Raw genomic sequence first — 26,509 nt, 5'->3', positions numbered from 1 at the left:
GGGCAGCTCCGGCACCCACCGGCCCCAGCCAGGCCCCATTTACCCCTCGCCATCACCCCATGCAGGGTGCACTCCGGTGCCGGCAGCGCCGAATCCAGCCCCCCCGGCTGCAGACACCACGCCGCGGGTCATCGCAAGGAACAATTTTAATACGACATAAAACTTCCCGAAGGTAAGAACGGAGCCGAGCGCTGGGCAGGAAGATACGAATCCCTTGGCTTTTAAGATATTTTCCATTCAAAAAATCCTTTTCCCACCGTATCCACGCCACTGGTGTGCGGCCAAACCCCCCTTTCCGTGGTGCTGGCGGGCAGGGGGTGCCCGGGGTCCCCCCCAAACCCCGCTGCCTTCCCAAAACCTTAATACAGACAGCGGAGGAAGACGCGAAGGAAACGGCGAGCAGCTCCGGCTGCTCATTTTTTGGGGTTGAACGGCGCCAGTTTAACGGGAGGGAGAAGCAGGATACGGAGCCTGACACAAACCGCACGCACACAAAATAATCCAACATGCAGCCAAAAAAATCCGTCGGCTGCTTTGGGGTAGGAAACGCGCCCGTTGGCGATGCTGCGGTGCTGCCCAACGGCAGCGGGGCTGGCAAAGCGGGGACGGTCCCCCCCCATCGCCGGCACGGTGCTCAAAGCACCGGGATGGCAAACCACAGTGAGGGGAAAAGCCGGTACATGCATTATCAAATGAAAATATTTATATCCTAGAAAACAGTAGAAATGGGGCTGAAATGCCGGGTTGAGCCGTAGTTTGTTGAATAAAAAATGATGGGGGGAGAAAAGGGAGGTGAAATTTCCAAATTACAAATGAAGCTACAGCACAGGTACTCACTGGGTTGTTGGTTTTTTTTAAAAAAAAAAAAAAATTGGCTTTTTATGGATGTCCATATGCACCGACCGATAAACACTGCGGGATGTGGTGGCAGAAGAAATGCAAAGAGCAAAAAAATAACCCTAAAAATCCTGTTAATATTCGCATCCGATTGCTGACCCCACGGGGAGGTCTTTGCTTTTCCTGTCTGGAAGGGCCGATGGAGCCTGGTGGCTCCAAAAGACTCTGAATCAAAAAATTAAGACCTTTATATCCACTATATGCTTATAAAATGAACCATATGCATCGTTATATGATGAACCAGATGCGCATAAAATCACCCAGAGGCGTCCCAGCTCGGACCGCCAGCATTTGGGGGATGTTGCTGTGGGTTTGGGTTTTTTTTTTTAATTTTAAATATTACAATTACTCCCCTGATGGGGGTTTCTTAGGAGATTTTGGGTGTTTCCAGCTAAAACTGGAGTTGAAAAGTGGGGAGAAGCAAGTGGGTCTTTGCAAGGTTAGAAAACATTGTGTCGTCCGGCTGGGAGGTGGGAGCCGCACGGAAAAGCCTGGGACCCCCCGGGGTTGGGTCAGACCCTGCGACGGTCCGGTACTGCCCATTTAGCTTATAAAAGTAATAAATTAATTCACGAATATTTGCATCCAGTCCTTTCTATACACAAAGGTTGGGGTCCTTGCCGGGGAAACGCCGCCACCGAAAAAGCTCCCGCGTCTCTATAAAAAATATGAGCATCTTTTGGGGAGTACAAAGAGCCTTCGGGAGAGGCGAAGCGCCGGGGCGCAGCAGCCCGGCCAGTGCCGACGTGCAAAACGGCTCCGGGGGTGTTTATCTCACGGATACGCCGCGCGGGATGGGTTTTTCAGGGAGATGGTGGGAAGCCACCGGGAGCCTGAACCGTCCCCAGGTGCTGGCGTGGGGCTCAGGCGTGCTTGGCTCCGCTCCACGTGCCACCCCGGGGCGCCGGGCGCCGAGCACCAGCCGACTCCTGACCCCATGCCGGCAGCGCCGGTGGCACCCGTGGCGGTTGCCGGTGACCGGTTGCTCCCACCCCGCAGTTCCGGTGCTGCCGGGAGCCACGGTCCCGATGCTCGCATCCCTCCCGCCGCAGCAAGGAGATGCTGCCGTCCGGCTGCTCGGCGCTGCCGATGGGGTAGGAGCCCTGGCACTCCCACTCGGCCGCCGCCGGCTCCTGCTCGTCGCTCTCGGAGCCCTGCACCGCGATCTGCGGGACCGGGCTGGCCTTCGGCTTCGGCTCCGTGCCGGCTGTGCCGCCACACCGGAGAGCCGCGCTGTGCCCGCCGTCGCTCTTGCCACCATCTTCACTTGCTGGCACCGGCTCCGGCTCATCGAAACTCACTTCTTGAACCGCTTCTTGCTTCTTGAAGGAGTCCCGGCGCTCGGAGAGGTTCAAGCGCCGCATGACCACCACCTCCTGGTCCCGGTCGTGCCTCTCCCCAAGCCGGGAGCCCACGGGGTGATAACCGTGCTCCCCGGGGAACGTCGGCGCTTCGCCCTCCCCGACGGCTTCCCCGTCCATCGCAGGCATCTCCAGCCCCAGCTTGCGGCCGCTGCCGGTTTTCTTCTCCGCCAGGATGGTGACGATCTTCTCGGCCGACTGGACGCGTTTGAGGAGGGGGGAGCGGGGGCAGTCGGCGCTGCGGGGCCGCGAGCTCTGCCGGACGATGGTGGGGGGGGACAGGGTCTTGCCCTGGAAGGAATGGGGTGTTTTGGGGTACCCGGGGAGCGGGGACGGGGAGCGCTGGGGAGAAGGCGGGCGCTGGGAGGAGGAAGGGGTGCAGGCGAGGGGCGAGGGGGGGATGCTGCTGGTGGATTTGCGACGTCCCACTTTGTAGCGTTGCCCGCCCAGTTTGGGTGCCAGCCCGTGCAGCGAGCTGGGGCGCACGTGGCCGGCGGGTGACGTTGGGGTGCTGGAGGAGGGAGAGGTGCTCTGCGGGGACGCAGCATCTGCCGCGCAAAGAGAAAGAGGTCACCGCGAGGGACGGAGGGACGCACGGCATCCCCGCCGTGCCCAGAGCAAATATTCCCCCCCCGCCCCGGCCAGCGCCGCGGGTTGGGGTACCTGGGGGCAGGTCGGGAGCGGGGCTGCGGCACGGCGTCGCGGGACCGGGGGACAGGCTGTGCGTGGGGGACTCCGGGAGGCTCTCGCTGGAGGACAGTGAGTGATGGAGTCCGGAGGAGAAGCTGCGGCTGGTGTGCAGGACCGACGACTGCTTGGAGATCTTCTTGAAAAGGGATTTTCTCCTGGAGGGGGAGGACACAAAGGTGGTGGGGACAGCAAGAGCCTCAGCTTCTCCTTAAAGATGGTGGCCATGAGTCTGCCGAGGCGGTGCTGGCAGGACCGGACCCCGCTGGACCCCCCGCTACGGCAGAGCCAGAGCATCCCCCCCAGCTCCAAGGACACGCCGGGCCAAATGCCATTTTATCCTGCTCCGGTTCTACCCACCTGTCCTGGCCGTCCCTTTTCCTGCTCTTCTTACTCCTCCGCGCCATCCTCGTCTTGGAGCTGTTTTTCCGAGCGGGGCCAATTTTAATGGAGGTGTTCTCCAGGGCGGTGGTCCGCAGGGCCACTTTATTCCCGCTCTGAGGGGTGGAAAAGGAGTGGCTGCAATCCAGGCACCGGCTCCGAACCGGCTCCCGCCTCAGCTGCCGGCAGAGGCGATGACGGGGAGCCGCTGGACCGACGCGCCAGTGCCGGGGGCCAGCCGGGCGAGCAGCGCGGCGCCGGTCACCTACCTTCAGCAGCAGCTCCACAACGTCCCGGTGAACTAAGCCCAGCACCGATTCGCCGTTCACATGTGTGATGAGATCGCCCGCTCTCAGCCCCGCTTCCTGCGCAGGGCTCCCCTCTTCCACGCTCTGCAGTCGAAAGACCAAGCTTTTATTCAGATACAAACCTAAGTTTCCTCCTGGGGTTTTCCCATGGGGAAACGCGGTGTCCAGCACCGCCGGTGCCTCCCCACACGGAGCCCAGGCCACGTACCCAGACCATATGGTGGACGGTATAGACGTCGCTGTCGCCCATGTAGACGCGGATGGCTCGCAGGGTGAAGCCGTACTTCTTGCCCGAGCTGTGGATGATGATGGGGGGCCGCAGGCTGGCGATGGCGAGGGACGAGTCTCGGCTTGGGGAGGAGTCGCGGGAAGAGGGGTTGGAGGAGAGGGAGTGGGGGGAGATGGGGCTCATCAAGGCGCCGCCGCCGAAGTCGTCTGCAAGCGGGAGAAGCCGGCTCAGCCCAGGGAAACCACGCAGCACCCGCCATCCGGCAGGATAATCCGCGCGGCACGCGGACCTGATGTGATGATGAGGGACAGGGCTGAGACAGAGGCAGATTTGGGGACGCGGCTGCCCGGTGAGGCTCTCTGCCTGTCCGGCAAGTCCTTCTGGCTGCTCAGCCGACGGCTCCCGCCCGGCTCCAGGCCCCGGGGGGTTGAGTTTTTGGTGCCGGTGCTGTTGCTCCGGAGGCGGATGCGGTTCAGGCTGACGAGATCGGCTGCGCAGAGGGGAGAAGGGAGAGTTTGGGGACATGGAGAAGCCACCCCACACCACGCGGGACCCCGGCTGCCCCTGGAGCATCCTGCACCGGCGCCCGCAGCCTACGCACCGGATAGCGCCGACGGCTTCACCGTGCCGCTGGTCCCCGTGTCAGGGTCTCCCAGCACAAACTTGGGTCTCTCTGGCTTGGAGGACGCCACACAAGGGCTTTCATCCTCGGAGGAGAAGGCAAACTTGGGCATGGTGTCCAGGCTGTAGGTGCTGGGCAGTGCGGCAGGGCTGCGGCTTCGCTCGTGCCGGGAGGTGTACGGCGTGGAGCTGCAGGACGTCCAGGAGCGGAGCCTGCGCGGGGAGAGCGGGAGGGCTCGGGACAACCGAAAACGGGCGAGGGGGACGGCGCTGAGCCGCGGCAGCACCCCAGGACGCGTCCCACCAATGTCTCTGCAAACCCTTGGTGCTGGCACAAGCCCTCAGTGCCGACACGAGCCCACATCAGCGTCGCATCCGCCATCTCACCACGTACCGGGGCTCCGCGCCCGCCAGCCGGCTCCTCTCCTCGTCTCCCGAGTGCCTGTCCCATCGCTCCTCTTTGTCCTCGCTGTGATTCCGATCGGAGGACGAGAGGCTGAGGTTGGAGTGAGCTGCCAGGAATTCGGAGCTGCTGTACACCTGAGGAGGAGACGAGCCATCAGCAAGGAGCAGAAATTCGGGAATCCAGGTGCTCCGGCGTCAGCCAAGACACAGATGCTTGGCACAACCGCACCAGCCACGGCACCCGTCGTTTTGGATGCTGGCGGAGGGACCGGAGCACCTTGCTGAAGCGATGGGAGCAGGAGGAGAACTGCCCGATCTCCACGGACGATTCCTCGTCATTGGTTTCTTCATCTTCCGAATCCAAGTGGCGGTACCTCTCGGAGCGAGCTGAAAGCAAGAGGCAGAGCAGGCAGGGCTGTCACCCTGCCTGCAACGCACCACATCCTGCCTGCCCACCTGGCCCCGGGGGGACCTGCACCCACGGGGAGCTGTATTGTGGCTGACAGCCCAGGCTCAAGTCCCAGGAGAGTTTTGGGGTGAGAAAGGAAGGATTTGGTAAAGCCGAGCCACCTGGAAACAGGACTGCGTCTGCTTCGTGACTCCGGTTGTAAAGCAACCGGCTTCACCCAGGAGATTTTCATCTCCCGTAGGAGCATCCGACCTGCAACTGGGATAAGGGGTTGGCAGAGGAGCGGGGAAAGGGGATGGATTTGGTCTCACTGTCGAAGTAGCTGGTGTCGTCCTCCGACTCCAGCTGGGGGATGAACTCAGCCTTCTGCCGCAGCAGCCCGTTCCAGTCCAGGTGGAGGAAGAAGGAATGGTGCTTCACCTCGTGCGCACCTCCTGCCAGGGAGAAACCCACGTGAGGGGGACGGGGCAGGGTGCGGGGTGCTCCTGCTCCCATCCCGAACGGCACGCTCTCTCCTCCGCGCAGAGCAAATGGCTGAAAACAGGACGGGCCGGAGCCCAGTGCCGCCTTCCCGGGGTGAAGCCGGGGCGGGAGACCTCCTCCGAGTCTCCTCAAGACGGCGGGACATGCTTTGCTTTCCGAAAATGGCTTGAATTTTGGGTTCCAGGTAACTCCCCGAACGCTGCACGGGGGCTGCCACGCGTACCGGTGCCCAAGCGCTCGAGGGGACACTGTCTCAGCAACCGCGTGATCAGGTCCTGGGCGTCCGCGGGAAGAGCCTCGTCCCCTTCTGGCCACATGATTTCATCTGCGAGGAAAGGGGAAAAGGCGTCTGGAGTAGGAAACGAAGTATGAAACGAAGGAACAAAGTTCTCCTCGTGTTAAGGACGAGCCACGACTGCCGGCGTGGCTGGGAAGGGCGAACCGAGGAGCAAAGCTGCCACCGACACTCACCGCTGATGACCTGCCCGAAGAGCTCCTCGGGGGTGTCCCCGAAGAAGGGGACGCAGCCCACCAGGAACTCATAGAGGACGATGCCCATGGCCCACCAGTCGACGGGCTTCCCGTAGCCTTGTATGAGGATGACTTCTGGGGCGATGTACTCCGGCGTGCCACACACCTGCGCGGGAAGCAGCGGCTGACACCTCTGCAATGACCTCTGCAACAAGTCCCGCGGCTGTCCCGGTCCCTGGTGATGGCAGACCGGCCAAGCGGAGCAGGACCTCGTACCTGCTTGTCCATGAACTCCCGAGTGTCCTTCTCCATATGCCCTTCGTAGAGGTTCGTGGTCATGTTCATCAAGCCGATCTTTGACAGACCGAAGTCCGTCAGCTTTATGTGGCCCATGGAGGTGATAAGCAAACTGCAAGAGAAGACAACGCCCCACAATGACGCCGTTTGCTTCTGGGGAGACCTGGGCAGGACCAGCAGGACCCCAGGACCTCTGGTCCTGGTGCAATGGCACAAACCCAGGTCTTTGGGCATCAAAACCCATGACCTCATTCTGCCTTATCCTCTTGGCTTGGATCAGTCCCTCTCCCTTCCCCATTCAAACCCAACCCCGTTCTTGCTCAGACCTGACCCGTGTCCTCACTTGTCGGGTTTCAGGTCCCGGTGGACGATGCCGTAGTTGTGGAGATACTCCAGCGCGAGAACGGTCTCGGCGAAGTACATCTTCGCCATGTCAACAGGCAGTGGGCCCATGTTCTTCAGCAACGTGGCACAATCCCCCCCTGTGGGGACACGGGTCCTTCTGAGCGCGGGGGGCTCAGAGGAGGCAGGGAGGTCACCGGGCAGGGCTGTGCTACCTCTCCTGCCAAGCAGGCTCCCAGCCAGACCCTCCCACCCCTCCTTGGAGCAGCATTGATCCCCTGGCATGGGACACAAACGCTCTCCTAGGTGAGCATGGCCACCACCTTCATCAAGGTGAGACTCTGGATCACCAGAGCATCTCCTCGTGCTTCCCTCTGCTCCCTGGAGCAAAGCAGGGCAGGAGATGTCCGGATGGTGTCCTCAGTACTCAGACATTGACATTTTCCCCCTCTCTCCAGCCCCGAATCCTCTTCTCACCTTCCACATACTCCATCACCATGCAGAGGTGTCGCTTTGTCTCGAAGGAGCAGAACATGCTGACCACGAAGGGGTTCTCTGCGAAGGTAAGGATGTCCCTTTCCACAAACACCTGCTGGATCTGGTTCCTCAGGATGAGGTTCTGCTTGTTGATTTTCTTCAAGGCGAAGCGCTGCCGTGTCTCCCTGTGTCTCACCAGGTACACGGCCCTAGGAGAGGGCAAAATGGCTGGACCTCAAAATATGTCCTCCAACCACCAGGACTGACCACGCAGCACCGTGGAGCTTGGACAGAGAGGACTTTGGAGACATTTACAGATGGAGACAAGCGTTAGGAACTTCCCAACTCACCCGTAAGCCCCATTGCTGATCAGCTTGATGGTCTCAAAGTCCCCCTCGCAGGGCTTCCTCCGAGGAGCGGTGGCCAAAGGCTGGCTCTGAAGAAGACATGGAAGGTTTTTCATGTTTCCCAGGGTGCTGGTGCTCTGAGTGCAGGCAGGAATTCACCGAGCACCATCACGTATCACCTCCGAGTGCTCATCTCGCTGCCAGAGGACATCCCTCCCTGAGACCTCTCCAGCCACAAACCCCAAACCAGAAGACCAAGATGCTCTGCAGATCAAGAGCCCACTCTGAGCTCTGTCCACTCAAGAAGCCAGTTGAGGGACTATGAGATATTACACCTGAAGACAGCAGTTGCCCTTGGGGACAACACGAATTAACATCTCCCAGTCGAAGATAGCAGAGGAGCTGCTGCAAGGAGCTTTGGTGTGGGGTGAGGCAGGATGAAGCTGGAGGCAGCAGGTGGGACACGCAGGTAGGACCACACTCACCTCACAGGCGTCATCATTCTCCGGCGTGATGGTGTTCCCGCTGTCAAAGTGATCCAGCTGGACCATTTCTGCCGAAGACAGGGATGGTTTTCACTTTCTTCATGCTCCACTCCCACCAGAATAACCCCCCCACCAACCACTTTCCTTCCAAACTTGGAGATCCCGCGGAGATTTAGCCACACGCTTTGCTCAAGCTATCGTATGGAGAAATTCAGGTCATGGCATTAAGAGGTTCAATGCAAGGTTAAACATTTATATAATTCTCTTTTTTTCCATAGTCATTCCTGTGTTCTTCAGGGATTACGGTTCCCCCCCCGAGGCCATGGCTTCCTATGGATTAAGCGTTCTTGAGCTTAATCTGCTTTGCTGAACGTGTTGGGAGCAATAACAAGGGATGTGGGGCTGGCCAGGAGACTTGGACATTGTCCTGGTCCTGCCGTTACCCACCCCATGGCACCAGCTCAGCCCTGCCAGTCCTCCTGCCACCTCCCAGTGCTCGTTCACAATCGCCAGTGGCCAAACTGGGAGGCCACATTCCGCTGCAGACCTCGGGGCTACCAACCCAAGCACTTCCCTACCCTCCAGAGGGTCCTTGACGAGTCCCAGTTGGCTGATGATGTATCGGGGAATATCGGTCTTTATTCCCTGGCCAACTTTGGCGTGTCCTTCTGCAGCTTCCAGGAGGTGGTAAAACTCCTCTGGGTCAAACTCCTGGAGGAGGAAAACCAAGCACAGCTGAGCAGTAAGACTTTCCAGAGTCAAGCCTTTCCTCTAAAGAAGGTGACATCTGTAGTTAAGGACAGGCTCTGGATGCTTGCAGGAGAAAGCCAAATGCTCTTCTGTTTCTAGCATCATTCCCCTGTTGTTCCTCATGTAAAGGGTCGACAGAAAAAATAAAGCCCATGAGGTCCTTCTTCCAGCTACAGGAACCACAGCACAAAGGTGAGTGCCTTAGAAATTCAGTGCAACAGCTAAAAAAAACCTCTGAAAATGGATGAGAAAGCTTGCCAAGAAGTTCATGTCTCCCTACTCCACTAGGAAAAAACAGCCTTTCCTCTCTGAGAGATGGCTTTAATACTAGGAAGGGTCTTAGCTCCTTGCTCCAGCCTGGCCAGGATGGTGAGGAGCAGTGGTTCCCATGGTGGACCAGACAAGGCGGTGAGAAGATGCCTTGGGCCATGGAAGACAAGACCCATCAGGAGCTGCCATGTCTTACCAGGCACTCCAGAAGGCGAGCAGGGCGGGAGATGATGATCAGCAGCTTCCTCACCAGTTGGTCGATGAACTTCACCTCCTCACTCTCTGAACGCTCCTGAGCCTGCCGGAGAGGAGACAGAAACCAGGTGTCTACCAGTGGCCTCAGGAGATGACACCGGGCAGGGAACTGACCCATACTCACATCTCGGAGCATCTTTTCGAGTTTCTCCTGCAGCTCCATGAAGTAGCGGGAGGTGATGAGAGCTCCCTGGGACTTTGCCAGGCAGTCGCGGGCCAGCTCGATGATCTGGTGGTGGATGAAGCCTAGGACCCCGTCTGCCAGCGGCAGAGTGCTGCTTGGAGAGAAGTTTGTGATGGTGTCCTGCAGACGTTCTTCCATTTGGGCTGTGGCCTGCAAGGCAGAATGGATGGTGATGCCCAGGAACATGTGCCCCTCCTACCATGCATCGGGTTTGGCTGGCCAGAATCTCACACCACCACCTCCTGCAGCTTCAATATCCACGTGCACATCATGGCCCCACCTGGGAGCCAGCTTCCAGCAGGCTGGAAAAGCTCCACTTAAGTCTCCAGAGACCTCTGCCTGCATGTGTGATGAGGCAGACGCGCAGGTCCCTGCCTCCCCAGCTCACGAACACATCTCCAGTGTCCTCCAACTCCCCGCCAGTATATCTACCCAAGCATTTTATATTCCAGCACGGAGAAGAGGTTGTTCTGGAGAAGATGCTGTCAGGATGCCGTGCAGGCACTAACGTGCTCATCCTCCCCAGTCCCAGCAGTTACCTTGGGGAACCGCTCCTTGTAGACATGGTTCATCATCACAACCTCGTTATCAAACGTTCCACTCGTCCGTCCAGGGCTGTGGAGGGAGGAAGCCAGTTGCGTTACGAGCTCCGAGTCATTTACATCTATGCAAAGAGCTACTACCGCTGGAGAGAAATTTGTCCCCTCCTCCTACCTCCCGATCCCAAGCAGTTAAAGCTCATCCGAGCAGAGCCATCAGCCTCAGGCCAGCACTTCCAGCAGCATCCCTCCCACCATGCATGGACCTGGAGGTCTGTGGGACCTGGTCCAGGGAAGGTAAACCTGCCACAAACCCAAGTCTCCAAACTCAAGTCACTTGAAAATCCAGAGCTGAGAGGCTGGTGCATCAGTCACTTGGCTTTAAAGAGCGAGCTCATCCTTCCCTTCCTCCGGATCCCACAATTTGTCACCATCGTTGCCCTTTTGCAGCTCATCAGCAAAAAAAAAACCCCAACCAAACCCCAGGGTGGACGCAGGGACCTTCACCAAACAAGGCTTCTCTCTTCCCCTCATCCAGCATTGCCTCCCTCAGGCCCCTGCCCGGCGATCCCGCTATGCAAAGAAAGTCACAGGAGCAGCCGGCAACTCATTAACCGCTATATAATAAAAGCAGGAATTAAAACCAGACCCAAGCCGCTCGCTTCCAGCCCCAGCTCAGCCTTTGCCGTGCCGTGCCGACCGCAGAGCTGGCATCTCCTCGGTGAAAACCTCGCCACCTGCAAAGCCCTTGTCAGATAATTAATCTGATTTTAATGAAATTTCAGCCGGCGACACACGGGGCTTCTGCTTCCCCAAGCCTGAGGCGCAAAGAGGGTTGGGAGCTTTTTCAGAGGGAAAAGAGGATTTAACCGAAGCATCCTCTGCAAAAAGCTCAAGCTCCCGATGCTGGACAAGCAGAAACGTGACCGGCTCCTTGCACGGGATACGGCAACACGGAGCTCGGCAGGTCCATAGGGTCAGCCCACATGATGCTACGGCCACCAGCTTGATGCTCTCCCCAAATTTTCGTCCCTGCAGCCCACAAATACCCATCCGCCTGCACTCCTTGTTTTTTTCATAGGCAAAGGCCAGGCTGATGCTCAGTCCCAGCAAACACAGGTGATGTTTCCTGACCCAAGCCCAAAAATGCAAGGACGGCCATCGCTTGGGGTTCTGCTCAGCGGTCCCCTCCTCTCCACCAAAACCTTTGAGACGATCGAGCAAGAAGCTGCAAACCAACTATTTTGGAACAAATCCCACTTTCTCCAGCTTCAGCCCCAGGAAACCTCGCTCTCAGATGTCGTCGGCTGCCAGGAGAGCAACGTCACATCCCAACAGCCGAGAAGATGCTGAGAACCAGACCTTAACACCCAAAATCACAGAGCTTAGGATCATAGAATCGTTGCTTCGCAGAATGGTTTGGGTGGGAAGGGACCTTCGAAGGCCATGTAGGCCAACCCCCTGCCATGAGCAGGGACATCTTCAACCAGAGCAGGTTGCTCAGAGCCCCGTCCAACCTGACCCGGGGTGTTTCCAGGGATGGGGCATCCACCACCTCAAGCCACAGCGTCTCCCCTCCCCTCCATGGGGAAAACCCGTGTCGGGGCCAACACCTTGGGACGGGCTTAGCAGGACCAGGACATCCCAGGAACGGCTCGTGAGAGGGCAGAGGCTGCGCTGGACGTGCCAGCACCTGGCGCATCATCCCGGCGGCGCCATGGGTGCTCCCCACGGTGGGTGACAGTACCTGAGGCTCCTGGACCGTGGGCGCAGGCAGGGCGAGTGCCGCCCCTCCTCATCCGTGACGCTCTCCGTACTGCGGAAATGCTTAGAAAGGAAATGCAGCTCATCGGGGGTGGGCTGGTACGGCAGCTGGTGCAGGCGCTCCTGGGAGGATGAAGACGACTGGGAGGAAGGACAGACACGGGGGGATCAGGACATGGGTCCGTTCTTCTCGGCAGCGGTGTGGAAACCGGCAAGCCCACGAGGAAAACCTTCCTCGGAGCCTCTTAGGAGGCTGGAAACGCTGACGGGCAGCACGTCTCCGTGCTCGGTAACGTCAAATACGGACGGGGAGGTCCTGCTCTCCCGCTCAGTCCGGCTCTGCTGACCACCCATCCCTGGTACCCGCAGCATCCCAGGCGGCTCCTGCCCGGCCGTTCGCCCGCGTGGCCGGGACGTGCCCCGTACGCGCTCAACCCACGGCGTGCGGGGATGCCGTAACGCCCGGGGATGCCGTAAGCCACCCGCCGGGCTCCGCGGCTTTCTTAAAAGCACTTTTGGAAAGTAAGACACAACTAAAGCGCACGCTCCTGGAGGGACGGGCTGCCCGGGAGCCGGTGCCGCGGGGCTCGGGAGGCGTTTCACCAAAAAACAAGGGTTTTGGGTTCTTCTCGCCTGCTGCCGCGAGAAAGCAGTTACCGAGACGGTGGAGCTGGGGGTGTTGGTCCCATAGCCGGAGGAGGGTAGCGAAGCCAGTGACCACCTTCTGCCATCAGCCCTGCAAGTGCAAACGCGCCCATGACATACGGGGAAAAAAGCCAACGCCTAAACGCAAGTAAATAACGTCAGCGCCGTAAGGGTGGGGACGAGGACGCAGGTTTGGCTGGAATAACGAAGCCCTGAAATCTCTTTTCAGAATGGACTGAAACCGGGTGAAATGAGAGGGGGTTTGCAGGTGAGGGGGGCTGTTCTGCGACCCGGACGGGGACGGCGAGCAGGGTCCCCGCGAAGGGACGGCGCCGGGGCTCGGCTGCGGCGGATCCGTTTCAGGCGGGACCTGCCTCCTCCCCCCCCCCCCGCCCCCGGTGAGATTCTGATTTTTAATTAGAGCAAAATTCAGCCTTCTGGGACTTTGTTCTGTGAGCAACCAGCATTCCTAAAGCTCGTGCAGAGACGACAGGCGCCGCAGAGCAGAGCCCGGCTATAAACAGGAAGGCAAACGCTCGTACGTGGGCGAATGCTTCCTCTTGGAGACGTTTCTAACGGATGGGGCAACGTCCAGGTCAAGACGAGGCCCTTCACCTCCCGGCACCATTTCCCGTGCGGGGCCAAGGACGGTGGGAGCCGGCAGGGTGTCGGATCCGGCACCGGCACCACCGCCTGCCCTCGCCGTGGGCAGATTCACAAGCCCCCGGCCCCATGGTTTGGGTTTTCGCTCCGCGAGAAGCGTGAAAACCATCCGGGGCCCTCCAGCATTTTTCCACGCGATGATCGATGGGTTAAAATCAGTTGGCTGCCCCCGCCGCGTGCAGTTAATTAATTAGTTAAATAGGATTTGGGCATCTGCGTTTCGAGCAGCACGGGCTGGGGAGGGTACGCGGCAAGATCTGCTCGTCCCCGGGCATCCGTCGGGACGCTTCCCCAAATTAATCCGTCGGGAGCGCTCGGAGCGGGTCCGAGCTGGGGCTGAACTCATGGTCCGGGAACGGGGATATTTCTGCTCCCGGAGCTGCAGGGAGCCCGGTCCCAGAGCGACGTCTCGCGCCCGGGGATGCGCACAAAGGGCCGCGCCGCCGCGGAGCGGACGTCTGCCCCGAACGCAGCCCCAGCCCGTGCCCGGTACTCGCCTGTCAGTCCGAGGAGCATGGCTGGGGGCGCGGGGGGCACCGGTCACGGCGGAGCAAACAGCACCAGATCAAAAACCAGGGAGCAAAAAAGAAAAAAAAAAAAAAAAATCAGAACAAATCACTTGAGATCAACAGAACAGTCCCAGATGGTGGATTATAATTATTAGGGAATATAATAATATATATTATTATATATAATAATATATATTATTATCCCCGGTCTGGGAGCGGGGCCGGGAGCTCACCTGCGAGCGAAGGGGAAGTTGACGGAGGTGCTGGCGGAGAAGTTGCGGGGGCTGTCCAAGGGGCTGCTCCCGGCTGCGGGGAGAAAGGGGGAAAAGTCACCCCGATACCTGCCCCGGCGCGATGCCCAGGGTGCCGTGGGCGGCTCCTTCAGAGGAAAGAAGGGGGTAAATCGTTTCCCAAGCTATTCCCTTCTGGAAAAGGCACCCTGGGCAGGAGCCAGCCCGCCGCTGCTAACAAGGTGCTGCAAAAGCAGAAGGGTTACCCTCCAAAATATTTAGGTAATTTTGGGAGATGCTCAACCCATCCCCCTGGGACGTCCCTTACCTGTCGGCACGGAGAGTGGGGAGAGAGGCCGCGAGAGGGTTGGAGAGGGGGTGCCCACCACTAAGCTCTTCCTGTTGCTGCTTCGGCAACTGGGGAAGAAAAAGAGAGAATTAATTTGGGGAAGCAAAGGATGGACAGGGCTGGAGGGGCTCGGGCACGTACGGGGCCGCGTGCACGTGATACCCTGCGCAAGGGGACACGGCTGCCATCACCCCATCGATTACGGGTCTCCCGCCGCGGGAGACGGGACGATGGGGCTATTTTTAATGACGAACCGTCTCGTGGAGGTCCCACTTCTGGTTTGGGCTCGCTGGGGAGGGCAGAAGCAGGCGGCCCCTTGGGCAACGGGCCGAGGGCAGGAATAGAAAAAGGGATGTAAAAGGAGGAAGCGATGGAAATACCAAGTCATAACCCAGCTGGCTCCGTCGCGTAGAAAATACTCCCAGTTCCTATAAACCTCCCCACACTTGGCGGTCCCCATGTCACCGTGGGGAGGACAGCGGGTCGCCGTGACAGCGCCGGCACCTCGACACCACAAACACCCCAAAACTCCCGTCCCAGTGCCGCGCTCCAGCATCCCGCAGAGCTCCTCTGGAACAACCGAAAGGCCACGTCCGCAAGCGCCGGGTCTCCACATCACCGTCTCCATTCCCACCCTCCCAACTCCCAAGATTTCATTCCTTCTTGCAGGAATTTCCTTTTTCCTTTCCCTTCAGCCCTTCTCCAAGCCCCGAGCCCAAGGCTGCCTTGCAAGGGGGGCCCAGCCTCGAAAAGCCCACCTGCCCACGGGGATGCTGCAGCCCCGCTCCCACCACGCGCAGCCCGTTTGAACCCCATTTAAAATACGATGGGCTCGTTTAAGTTCTCGTTCGCTCTGCAGAGAGGGAACTGCAGGTATCCCCAGCGCGGAGCAGAACCCAGCGCCGGCGTGCAAACACGCGGACGACGTCCCCTTTCCTCTCTCCGCGCTTCCTCGGGCTGCAAATTCTGCAAAGGCGACATGGAATTTCCTTGCCAGGCTGGGAACAGGAACTCACATGGATGACACTAATTAAAGGACATCGTCTAACGTCACGCCGTGGCCCGGTACACCCGCAAAAACGAGGGGATGAACCTGGAGCGGAGGGATTCTGCCCGGATCCCAAAACCAGAAGCAAACAGCAGATGCGGTACCCGGGATGCAAAGGATGGTGTTTTGCAACACGCCGTCCCTCCAGACAGATGTACGCGGCACCGATGCGCGGCCAACGCCGGCGACGCGTGGTCAGAGCGCCGCACGCGACGCCCGGCACCCTGTCACCTCGCGCCGGCATCACCCCTGCTGTGGGTCTCCTCCCACTCCCCCCCCTAAAACTGGGAGCCCCAACTCTTCTGCTCGAGACTGAAGGTCCCGGCCAAGCTGGTGATGCTGCTCAGGACCCCCCCAAAACCTTCCTCCGCCAGCTGCACCCTGTGTGCACCCAGGATGAGGGTCCCTGGGTGGCCCCTGGGACATGCACCCCGAGCTCACCCAGGGCTGCAGCGGCTTCAGCGGGCTCAGAACCCCTTGCTCGGCGCTGGAGCTGAGCCGTGATGCCGGTGGGGAGGCAAAAACCTTCCACCCCCCCAACCGTTCCCCCCTTTCCCGCCCCTGCCCGGCCCCTCCGTTTGCTTTTCGTGCTCAAACACGGGCTCGAACACCCACCGCAGCACCCACGGCCGCAAACTCGCAGCCCAGCACCCGCCCCCGGAGCAAGAGCAAACCGCAGCCTCTTGCCACCGCCGGCTCTGCGCGCCGGATGGGAAACCGAGGCACTGCAAGCAAACCCGCTCCGCCGCCGAAGCGGCGCGAACGGAGGTTTCTAAGCCGAGAGGGCTGCGGGAAGCGGCCGGCTTCGGCGTTGCTTCACCGTTCAGTCCCGCCGCGGGGACTGGGGTGCCCGTGCCTCTCTGTCTTGCAGGGAGGGGACATCCCAGGGGACGAGGGGCTCGCTCCTGCTTGCTCGGTTTCATTTTGGGAGTGAAAACAAACCTTTAGCAAAAGCAGTTTCCAGTAATGGTGACACAGAGGGAGGCCGACGTTTCCTGTTTCCGCGTGCTCCACCCTCAGCTCCGCAACCATCTTGCACCGCTTTAACCCCCCTTCTCCTGCTGCATCATCTACAGCTGGTTCCCATGCTTCACCGCATGGAAACTGGGGCTAGAAACAAGCCTCGGGGTAGAGAGGAGCTGCCGAGCCCCGAAGGCAGGAGCTAGGGCTGCTGCCCTCTCTGCCTCCATCACCTAATTGCACATTTGGTACCAAAAATGGAGTGGAAAATCGCCGTCGGTATCTCCCGTGTTGCTTGTGCTGAGGCCGTCTCGGCCTCGGCGCTGACGTTGCCATCCAGCACCTATTTCAAAGGATGCGGAAAGTGTGTGACGGCCAGCGTGACCCCGAAGCCTGGAGCGAAATAATGCGTCACGCATCCCAAGGCTGCCTGAGAGGAGGAACCGGCATCTCCCGCTGCCTGCCGGCACCCTCACCAGCACCCAGCCTCGGCACGGCCGGGATGTCCACAGGCAGGAGACAGAGCAAGATCTGGCAGCTTCCCGCAGGCTGCCTCCTCGGAGCTGCAGGAAGGGCAGGATCCGGCTGCGCAGCGCAACACCCATGGCTCCGAGTGGCAAATGGCTCCGCCGGGGTCCGGGCGACTGGCGGTGGGTGGCAAGGAGTCAGCACCGTGCAACACCGAGGGTCATGCTAACCCTGTAGGCAGGACCATCGCCGGGAAATGCACGGAGGGGCTGCAGCATCCTGCTCCTCTCCGACCCCTAAAACTTCCTGGGACGGTAAAACTTCATCCGTCAGATGCCAGCCCGGTGCCGGGCACCGCCGGCGGGTGAACACCAGGCAGAAAGCCGGCGGTTTGGGGCAGAGCGGGCGCCCGGCGGTGGGAGCAGCGCGGCTGCGAGGGCAGGGTCAGGCCGATAAGGGAGCGGGCGCAGTCTCAAAGTACAAGCGGGCGGCTCCACTCCTGGCTGCGCGATTGAGAGCCCGCGTCAGCGCTCCCGGCTCCCTTCTTCTGTGGCCGTGGACGTTTTTCCTCCATATCCGCCAAACGGGCGCACGGTGCCCACGTGCTTGGAGATCTGGGGAAGTGCCATGGATTACCACGTCCCAGAAAAATCGCTTTCCAGTGGGATAAGTTTGTGTTTAACGTCGAAACCTGCTGAACCAAGCAGCAGCATCCCAAGTTTCTCCACGACATTTCTTCTCCGTGACTTCTCACAGCGCTGAACTCGGCTGCCTCCGGGGAGGGAGGCTGGGGACCGGGGTCTGGGTGGTAAAATGCACCGTGCTGCCTGGCGCGGGCCATGCGCAACCCCACCGCATCTTCACAACCCCGCCAGACACCCGGCATCGCTCTGCGGAGCCGCCCTGGCCCCTTGTCCCACCCCAGCCAAAAAAAGCCTGGCGCCGCGGATGCTCTTATTAAGCCGCCCCGGAGTACCGAGCAACGTGCCGCGCACCTCTCAAGAGCAAAACCCCAAATCCTCGCCGGGATCTGGTACCTCGGGGTACCAAGGCGTGTTGAGATTTATTTATTTCTTTGCACTGCGAGAAAGCAGTGCTAAAGAAACCGCCTTGCTCCTTGGGGCACATCCCTGCGTGTCCCTGTGCCACAGTTGCCCATGAGTGGGTGGGAAACAGTACCTGGTACATCCGCTGGCACGTTTTTCTGCAGCGTGCGAGGTGTGAACGGCCACGGGCAGCATCCACAGAGGAGAAGAGCCCCATCAGCCACCAAACCGTCAGCCGTCCTGCCCCACGCCGGCCATCTCGGCATCCACCCCACAGGAAATTAGGATCCCTCAGACCTCTTAATCCCACTAAATAACCTCATATGCTTTCTGCCTGCTGTAAAATAGGCCAGACCGGTTCCCAGCGTGGATTCTAGGAATACCGATGAAAGAAGAGCAAATCCTCCGCCCTTCATGAGAATTACAGCTCAGCTGGAGACAGATGACTGCCTAGATCAACGCTCCAATTATACATCTCTCCCAGGGCCCCCCCGGCTCGGCCACCCCAGGTTGGAAAACCCCATCCAACGCCCTTTCTTATTTATTAAGGGTCTCCCTCGCCCGTCCTCACATGCCAGGAACGGTAATTCCCGCAGCGCAGGTGAGGTAAGCGCCTTCCCGGGATGGGATCGGTGCTGGATGGATTCATTTGCTAAGCAACCGTGTCGTTTTGCACCAGCCCACAGTAATATTAAAAGACATTCACAATGGGAATATCTCCCCTCTGCCTCCGCACTGGCTTAAACACCTTTCTTATATAAAGCTGTGACAAGGCTTTATGCCTGAGCTGGCTACAGCACCCCAAATCTGCTGGATGAGGGTGCCAGCCTCCGCCGCCCGCACCCAGGGGCCTCAGCGGGTGCTCGCTGCGTCTCTCCCCGTCCCCCTCCTCGGGGACACGTCCCACCTCCCTGCCTGTGCCAAGCCTGGCCTTGCGGGTGAGAGCTGGGGTAGCCTCCCTTAGCAACCCGTTAATGCAGCAGCCCCCCCGCACCACCCCAGCCCCCCCGCTGAAGGGTACGAGAGCTCTTTGCCCCCCACAGCCTTGCCCATGGCTGGCTGCAAGCGACCGACCGGTTCCCACCCCCCCGGGCACCCTGGGGACCCTCACCCTGGCCCAGGACACATCCCATCAGCACGGTGCCCACCTCGGCGCAGGGGCTCACAGGGGTGCTTGCCCCCTTGTGCGTGCAAGACCCCCACCCCCCGACATGCACCCTGATGCAGAGTCCCCCCCCCCCGGGACTGCTGCACAGCACCCCAAAACCTGCATCCCCTAATGCCGCGGGACCCTAAACTCTGCACCCCCCATGGCGCTGGGGTCCCGACCAACGCACCCCCCGATGCACTCCCCACCCCACCTCGGGGCTCCGAGGATGCACCCTCAGTGCACAGCACCCCCCCAAAAAGATGCACCTACGGTGCCCAGCCCCCAAACCACACACCTCGGTGCGCACCCCCCGGAGCAAAGCGCCCCCCCCCCCCAAACCCATGCACCCCTGGGTGCCCCCCCGGTGCCCAGGCCCCCAGCCCACGCCGGCCGGGGTGCCCCCCCGGTGCAGCCCCCCCGCCGGCCGGTACCTCTTGGAGCGCTGGAGCAGGGCGCCGGCGGCCCGCTGGCCCCGGTAACCGGGCGGGGCGGCTCCCCAGCAGCTCGGGTCCGACATCGCGGGCGCTTCGGTCCCGCCGGGGCCCGGCCGCATCCACCGGCACGACCGAGCGGGGCCGGGACGGCGCCGGGGGCTGGGACCGGGACCGGGGCCGGGCTCCCGCCGCCACCGCCTCCCGCCGCCGCCCGCCCCTTCCCGCCCGGCGGCGCCGGGGTCACCATGGAGACGAGCAGCGCCCCGAAACGGGGTCGGGGTTTCCATGGAGACGGGGGGTAGCAACCCCCAAAAAGAGGGGGGGTTGAGGGGACGAGGTTACCATAGAAACGCGGCAGCACCCCAAAATGGGAGCTTGGGGTTACCACAGAAACGGGGCAGCACCCTAAAATTGGGGTCAGGGGTATCGTAGAGATGGGGCAGCACCCCAAAATGGAGGCTTTGGGTTACCACAGAAACGGGGCAGCACCCCAAAATGGGCTCGGGGTTGCCATAGAGATGGGGCAGCACCCCATAATAAGATCAGGGTTACTATTGAGATGGGGCAGCACCCTACACCCTAAAATTGGGTTCAAGGCTGCCATGGAGATGGGGCAGCACCCCAAAATGGAGGCTTGGGGTTACCATAGAGACAGGGCAGCACCCCAAAATGGGGTCAGGGTTACCAAGGAGATGCAGCATCCGCCTCTGATGCATTCGAGGGGCACAAATCCCCCCCAGGTCAGTGGGGGCAGCCCCAAAGCCTGGGGCTCCTGCGGGGCGAGTGCTCCCCTAATGGCACCCTGCTACCCACGAGACGCCATGTCTGGAGGGGCAAGCGCCCGGCAGCACCCCGGCAAGCGCCCCGCAACCTCCCTCCCACGCCGGCTTTCATGTTTAATCGGGGAGATCCCGAGCAAAGACCCAGTGACATCCGTGCTCCCTAGCGCCGGTGACAAAACCCCGCGTGGCGGCACGCCGAGGCCAGCGGAGCCTCCTGAGCCGCGTGGGACGGCGTCCCCACGCTCGCCGGGCAGCAGCCGGCCAGCGCCACAGCCAGAAATGCCGATGCTGGTGGGTTTGGGCAGGGTTTCAGCGTGGCGGAAGGGCAGCACCGAGCCCGGCAGCACCGGGCTTCCCCTCGCCTACTGCCCGGCAGCCGCGAGATGCCAACATGTGGAGGCACCCAGGGGTGCTGCCAAACTGCCCGTCCTCACCCTGTCCTCATCCCGTTCCCACCACGAGCATCCCAAAAACGTCCTCTCTGAGGCCTCAGCTGAGCAATCGTGTGGCCACGCTTGGTTTTCCACGTGCCGCAGTCATTGCGGGCAAGGGGTGGCCAGGCAGGGCTGGCGGAGGGAGCGCAGCAGGCAGGGGCAGGCAGCACCCTGGCTCCTGCCTGCCTGCCCACAACAAATGGCTCTGCCTGTTGCTGAGCAGCGGCAGAGCTCCCCGCCGGTTCCCTCACCCGGTGCCAGCCGCTCTTCCCGGCAGATGGATGGAGGCACCCGGCGTCACCCACGGGTGCTGGGCAGGCCACAACCAGGTGCCACGGGGCACAGGGCCGGGGCGTGACAGCCGGGTGCCAGCACACCCGCTGCACCTTGTCCCCAGGGCAGAGCACAGCCAGCACGTGCCGCAGGGTCCAGCCACACGCCTCTGTGACGGCAGCACACGGCAGGGCACCGCAAGGGGCTCGCGGCATTTTGGGTGGGGGGCACCCATCCCCCAGAGCAGCGCCCAAACCCCTCTTCCCCCACAGCAGAGCAGAAAAAGGCGGCGAAGAAGGTTTTCCGGGTGGGATGAAGGCACCATCCCTGCTCCCATGCTCCCATGCTCCCATCACGATGCCCTGCCCCGGTCCGATTTCGAGATGACCCCTCCCCAAAACTTGAGCTGAGCTCAAGCTAGCACGATGGCATTCCCATAGGGACTCCCCAAAACGGATCGGTCACTAGCGGAGACGGAGCCCACCGGCACGCCCAGGCCGCTTTCGGGGTGCACAGAGCTGGGGGACAGACCACGGATGTCGTGTCCCCCCAAAGAAGATAACCCTGGTGGGGGGGGACCCACTGTGATGCCCCTGTTTCCACCTCGGTGCCCAGGGAGGGTTTGGGGGGGGTCTTACCTCCAGGGGTGCAGGGTTAGTAGGGGGCTGCAGGGGCTGCAGGGGCTGCAGGGGCTCAGTAGCGTCGGGCTCTGGCTGCTTGGAGTCAAGCTGCAAGGCAAGAGGTGCCGGCGTGGTGTCAGTGGGTGCTGGGGGGCACCCTGGTGGCACAGCACCCCCGGCTGGGCTGAGGGTCCAGAGGGGGCCAGGGGCCAAGAGCAGAGAGGGCAAAGGCTGGAGGGGGGGGGACACCAGAGCTGGGGGGTGCCCGGCAGGGTGAGGAGTGGGGCAGAGCTGGAGAGGGAGCGCAGGGGACAGCAGGGACACTGCGGGGGCCACGGCTGGGCGGGGGGAGACACTGAGGGGTCCGGTGCTGCGGGGAGGGGCTCACCGGGGGGGTGGATGCGGGAGAAAGGGCTGAGACCTGCGGCCCGGGGGTGGGGATGGGCCGGGGTGGGGGATGCTCCGGGACGGCGATGCCCGGGGCCGGTACCGGCGCGTCCCGCCCCGGCCCCGACTCACTCCAAGGTCAGCGAGGGGATCTTCAGCCTGTCCCGCCGCGACTTCATCCCGCCGCCGCCCCGCTCCCGGCGCCGGGCTCCCGGCTCCGGGCTCCCGGCTCCGGGCTCCTCGCGCCGCCGCCGCACCGGCTGCCCCCGCGCTGGGCGGCTCCCGCGGCCCCGACGGGGCTCCCTGCTCGGCCCAAGGGCCCGGGTCCGCCCCTGCGGCACGGCTCGGCAAGGCACGGCACGGCTCGGCACAGCACGGCTCGGCTCCGCAGCCCCCGGTAGACCCGCCCCTGCCCAGCCCGGTCCAGCGGCAGCCCCGATCCGCAGCGCTCCCGGGATGTGCCGGGGCACAGCCAGTGCTGAGACGTTGCAGCCCCAGCACAGCTCCAGTACAGTCCCAGTACAGCCCCAGAGCCCTTCCAGTGCACCCCTAACACAGCCCCTACGCCCGCCAGCACAGACCCGTGACCCCCTGACAGACCACCCCCCTGTGTTACCTCCACAACACCCCAGAACATCCCGGAACAACCCCAGTACAGCCCAACACACCCCAGCGCACCACCCCAGCACAACTTCGCAACAGCCTCCTACCACACCCCAGTACACACCGGTACCACTTAGAACATCCCAGTATATCCCAATATACCTGCAACAGAGCACAGCACACTCCAGTATACCCCAGTATACCCCAGTACCACTTAGAACACCCAAGTACACCCCAGTACACCCCAATACCGCTTAGAAAACCCCAGAACACCCAAATACATCCCAATACGCCTGCAACAGAGCACAGCACACCCCAGTATATTCCAGTACACCCCAGTACCGCTTAGAACACCCCAGAACATCCCAATACACACCAATACACCCACAGCAGAGCACAGCACACCCCAGTACACCCCAGTACACCCCAGCACACGCACAATCAGGTCCCTCCAGTATGAGAGAACATGGCGATGCCACCCCGGATTTGGGCACAACAAGCCCCGGCGCCAACCGCTGCCCGTCCCCACTGCCCCCCGCGGTGCCGGTGCCACATCGCCAGGCACGTCCCCTCCCGGTGACACGCCGGCGGCCCAGCTCGGGGACTTACGCTCTTCCTCGGCGCGGCAGGCTCAGCTCCTTCTGCAATGAAAAAAAGCGAGAAGCGGGGTCAGAGCGTGGCCCCAGGTGTCGGGGGATGCCCACGCAGGGGGACCCTCACCTCCCACCAGCCACGGCCACGTGCCCGGCAGCATCCCCGCTGCCCGCAGCTGGCCCCCGGCACCAGGCCATCGCCTCAGGATCGGTCCCTGCTCAGCGTGCCCGGGGTGCCCCAGCTCTGCCGTGCTGGGTGAGGGTGACAAATGGCCCGCCTGCGGCCAGCGCAGGGGGACATGGCCTTTCAAGGGCCCCAGGGCTGGTGGCCCCGTGGCCAGGCCTGGGAATGAGGGTACGAGGGTGGTGGAACAGCAGCAGCACCCAGCCTGTGCCCTGTCCCCCACCCCGTCGCCCCAACCCCGGCCGTGGGGAGCAGCCGGTGACCCCCCCGCTGTTTATTTTTCCAGTTGCTGGGAATATTTCTTCCAAGAGCTGTTTGCTCGCAGGTGGTGCAAGAGGGTAAAGGGCAGCTCTGCAGGCAGGAACCCCAGCCCATGCCATCCTGCCGGTGTGGTGGGCACCAGCCGGCTCCGGCACAAAGCCGGTGCCCACCCACGTGCCACCGGGCAGGCTACCGAGAGTGGTGCAGGTCCCGCCGGCACGCTGCGAGGGGCACGGCGGGAACGAGCCGGTGCGTGCCCTGCACGCCGCGGGATGCTGGCACACGTGGCGGGTGCATGTGCTGGCTAATGCCCCGTTGTCACCCTGATCCTGCGCCCACCGCCGGCGCCCGCCGGCCCCGTACCCCTAAGCAGCTTAGGCACATTCCCCAACGCAGGAAGGGAGCTCCCCGTGGGCAGGGGCTGCTGGCACCCATGTGGGGGCACACGGAGGCACCCATGCACCCCACACCCCCTGAGGGGCCAGCACCCCCATCCTGCTGCCCACGCCACGCAGCCCCTGCGGAAATCCCGGGATTGGGGCGCGCTGCAACGCAGTGATGCAGCAGCATCGCCATGGCAACGGGTGACATCATGCCTGGGTGCACAGGGACTCGGCAGCCCCGGGGCCCACGGGTGTGCATCTGCCCTAGGGTGGCGTGGGTGCTGGGGGTGGGTGCAGGGGGTGGGTGCCCGGGTGGGGGTGGGTACCCCAGTGCATCCAGAATCAGTGGGTGACCCTAGGGCTGGGGAAGGGGGTGCAGGGTCCCTGCATGGAGCAGGAGCCCCCCAGCACCCTCACCCCACCCTGCCATCACCCAGCCCGGACCCGCACCCACACTCGGGGCCATGCCACCAGCCCCTGAGCAGAGGAAGAGGCAGAGAAGGGTCACCCCAGGGGTTTTCCTGCTCAGCCACGTGCAGACGGGACAGGGGGAGAGAGGACAGACGCCTCTGTCCCCCAGGCACACCCCTGCCCCACGGCACAGCCTTCCCACACATCCGTGGGTGCAAGGGCGCAGAGCGGTCCTGTGGCACACAACACCCATCACTGCCAGCCACGCCACATCCCCGGGGACAGGCAGAGCATCCCCCGAGGGCCCTGGGGACCCACGTGGGGCAGCACCACAGGGCCAGCACCCACAGGGTGCCCGATGCACCCATCCAGCACGGTGCATCTCCCATCAGCAGGTCCCGGTGGGAGCATCAGCTGATCCCTGCGGGGACAGTATCGGCGACGGCATCGCTGCTCAGCGCTTTGGGATTAGCTCCCCGGTGGGAGCCCCTTCCCACCCCTCCTGCCGTGGGGATGTGGGCGCGCAGCCGTGGCCCCGTGGCTCTGCTCTTCCCCGGGGACTGCCAGGAGCGACACCCACAGCCAAGAGCCCCGAACCCCACGGCCGTGGCTCCGTCCGTCCATCCGCAGCCGTGGGGAGGCAGCTCCCACGCAGGGCTCTTGCCCGGGCTGAGCGTGCAGCGGCGCGCGGCTGCCCCGTGGCACCGCCAGCTCAGACGAAGGCAGCACCGTGCCATCCTCCAACCGCCCAGACGGCTCGGGCCGGGCCCGCCGGTTACTGCGGCTCCGTTCTGCGGATGGGGATGGAGACGTCAGGTCACCCGGAAAATCGGGCTCGGCACCCAGCTCCGCGAGCCAAGGGGGTCGTGGTCATCACCCCTTCAAGCCTGGCAGCCGGTGCCAGGGTCCCTATAAAAACCGGGTGCCAGATGGGCACCCCTCGGCCTGCCGGGAGCAGGAACATGGGGCGATGGAAGGGGCGGCCGCTCGGAGGGGCGAATCGGCACCGACACAGTGGTTCGGCACAAGCGGCGTCGTGTGCTGGAGGGACCACGGCACTCCCCTGGGAGCCCGCGCCCCGCAGAGGTGGGTGCCCCCACCCCAGCACCCCACGGCGTGGCTGGGGCTTGTCCGCTGCCCCGCTCCCGGCGCTGGGTGCCCGGCTCCCGTCCCACGCTGCTCACGCGCAGCCCCCACCTCTGCCGCACAGCACCCACCTCACACGCACGCATACACCCAGAGCGCCCACCGCTCGCACGCACCCAGCCCAAGCACCCAACTCCCACTCACCGCACCCACTTCTTGCACACACTCACACACTCAGAGCACCCTCCTCTCACCCGCAGCACCCACCTCTCACACGCACCCACCCAGAGCACCCAACTCCTACACGCAGCACCCACTTCTTGCACATGCACCCCCCCCAGACCACTCACTTCTTACCCGCAGCACCCACCTCGCACCCGCAGCACCCACCCCGCACCCCCGCAGCACCCACCCCTTGCAGACCCGCACCCAGAGCACCCACCTCACCCTCGGGGCTGGGCTCCCCCCGGTTCCCTCCCGCCCCGCCGGGCTCCGGGCCGCCGCCGGTGCCCCGCTCCCCGTGCCCGGTCCCCGGTGCTCACCTGGAGGCCCCGGCGCCGCAGGATGCTGGGCTCGTCCATCCCGCCGCGCCCGCCGCCGCCTCCCGCTGCGCCCGGTCCGCCCGGTGCGCCCGGTCCGCCCCGCCGCCGCCGCCGCCCGGTGCGCCCAGGGCGCCGCCCAGCGGCCCCGCCGCGTCACCGGACGCGCATCAGCACCGAGCCCGGGGCTGGCACGGCATGGCACGGCGCGGCACGGCATGGGGCTGGCACAGACTGCCTGGCTCGGCACAGCCCAACATGGCAGGGTTTGGCACGGCACGGCACGGCACGGCACGGCACAGGGTGGGAACGGCCCCCCGGCTCCGTGTGACCAAGCCCAGGTCTGTCCCGCGGCTGGCATGGCACAGCACGGACCATACGGCCCAGCGCAGCCCAGCGCTGCCCAGTCCCATCTGGCATGGCACAGTACAGCGTGGCCCGGTTTAACGTGGCATGGCACGGCCCGACCTGCTACGGCACCGTCCTACT

The 26,509-nt window shown here is 62.6% G+C and overlaps 1 protein-coding gene across 1 annotated transcript; it reads right to left on the bottom strand.

Annotated features, from left to right (window-relative positions):
- Positions 1 to 1,183: 1,183 nt before the first annotated feature.
- On the bottom strand, positions 1,184 to 26,468 carry MAST3 (microtubule associated serine/threonine kinase 3). Its single transcript, XM_082010808.1, has 29 exons — positions 26,024 to 26,468; positions 23,173 to 23,204; positions 21,592 to 21,681; positions 14,338 to 14,426; positions 14,013 to 14,085; positions 13,768 to 13,788; positions 12,620 to 12,698; positions 11,946 to 12,103; positions 10,199 to 10,274; positions 9,600 to 9,809; positions 9,417 to 9,518; positions 8,779 to 8,911; positions 8,201 to 8,268; positions 7,719 to 7,804; positions 7,369 to 7,577; positions 6,893 to 7,031; positions 6,529 to 6,661; positions 6,253 to 6,418; positions 6,005 to 6,106; positions 5,610 to 5,732; positions 5,167 to 5,276; positions 4,879 to 5,024; positions 4,465 to 4,697; positions 4,153 to 4,353; positions 3,843 to 4,069; positions 3,596 to 3,718; positions 3,306 to 3,442; positions 2,922 to 3,103; positions 1,184 to 2,806 (listed from the first exon to the last, which is right to left on the bottom strand). Exons 1-29 carry the CDS (start codon positions 26,060 to 26,062, stop codon positions 1,761 to 1,763), a joined length of 4,533 nt encoding a protein of 1,510 aa, XP_081866934.1. The 5' UTR covers positions 26,063 to 26,468; the 3' UTR covers positions 1,184 to 1,760.
- Positions 26,469 to 26,509: the final 41 nt, after the last annotated feature.

The sequence above is a fragment of the Phaethon aethereus genome, assembly GCF_964289735.1.
Source record: "Phaethon aethereus genome assembly, chromosome: 26".
In the NCBI taxonomy this organism is placed as follows: domain Eukaryota; kingdom Metazoa; phylum Chordata; class Aves; order Phaethontiformes; family Phaethontidae; genus Phaethon; species Phaethon aethereus.
The sequence above is the reverse complement of the archived record's forward strand: the minus strand, read 5'-3'. Positions and strand labels throughout refer to the sequence as shown.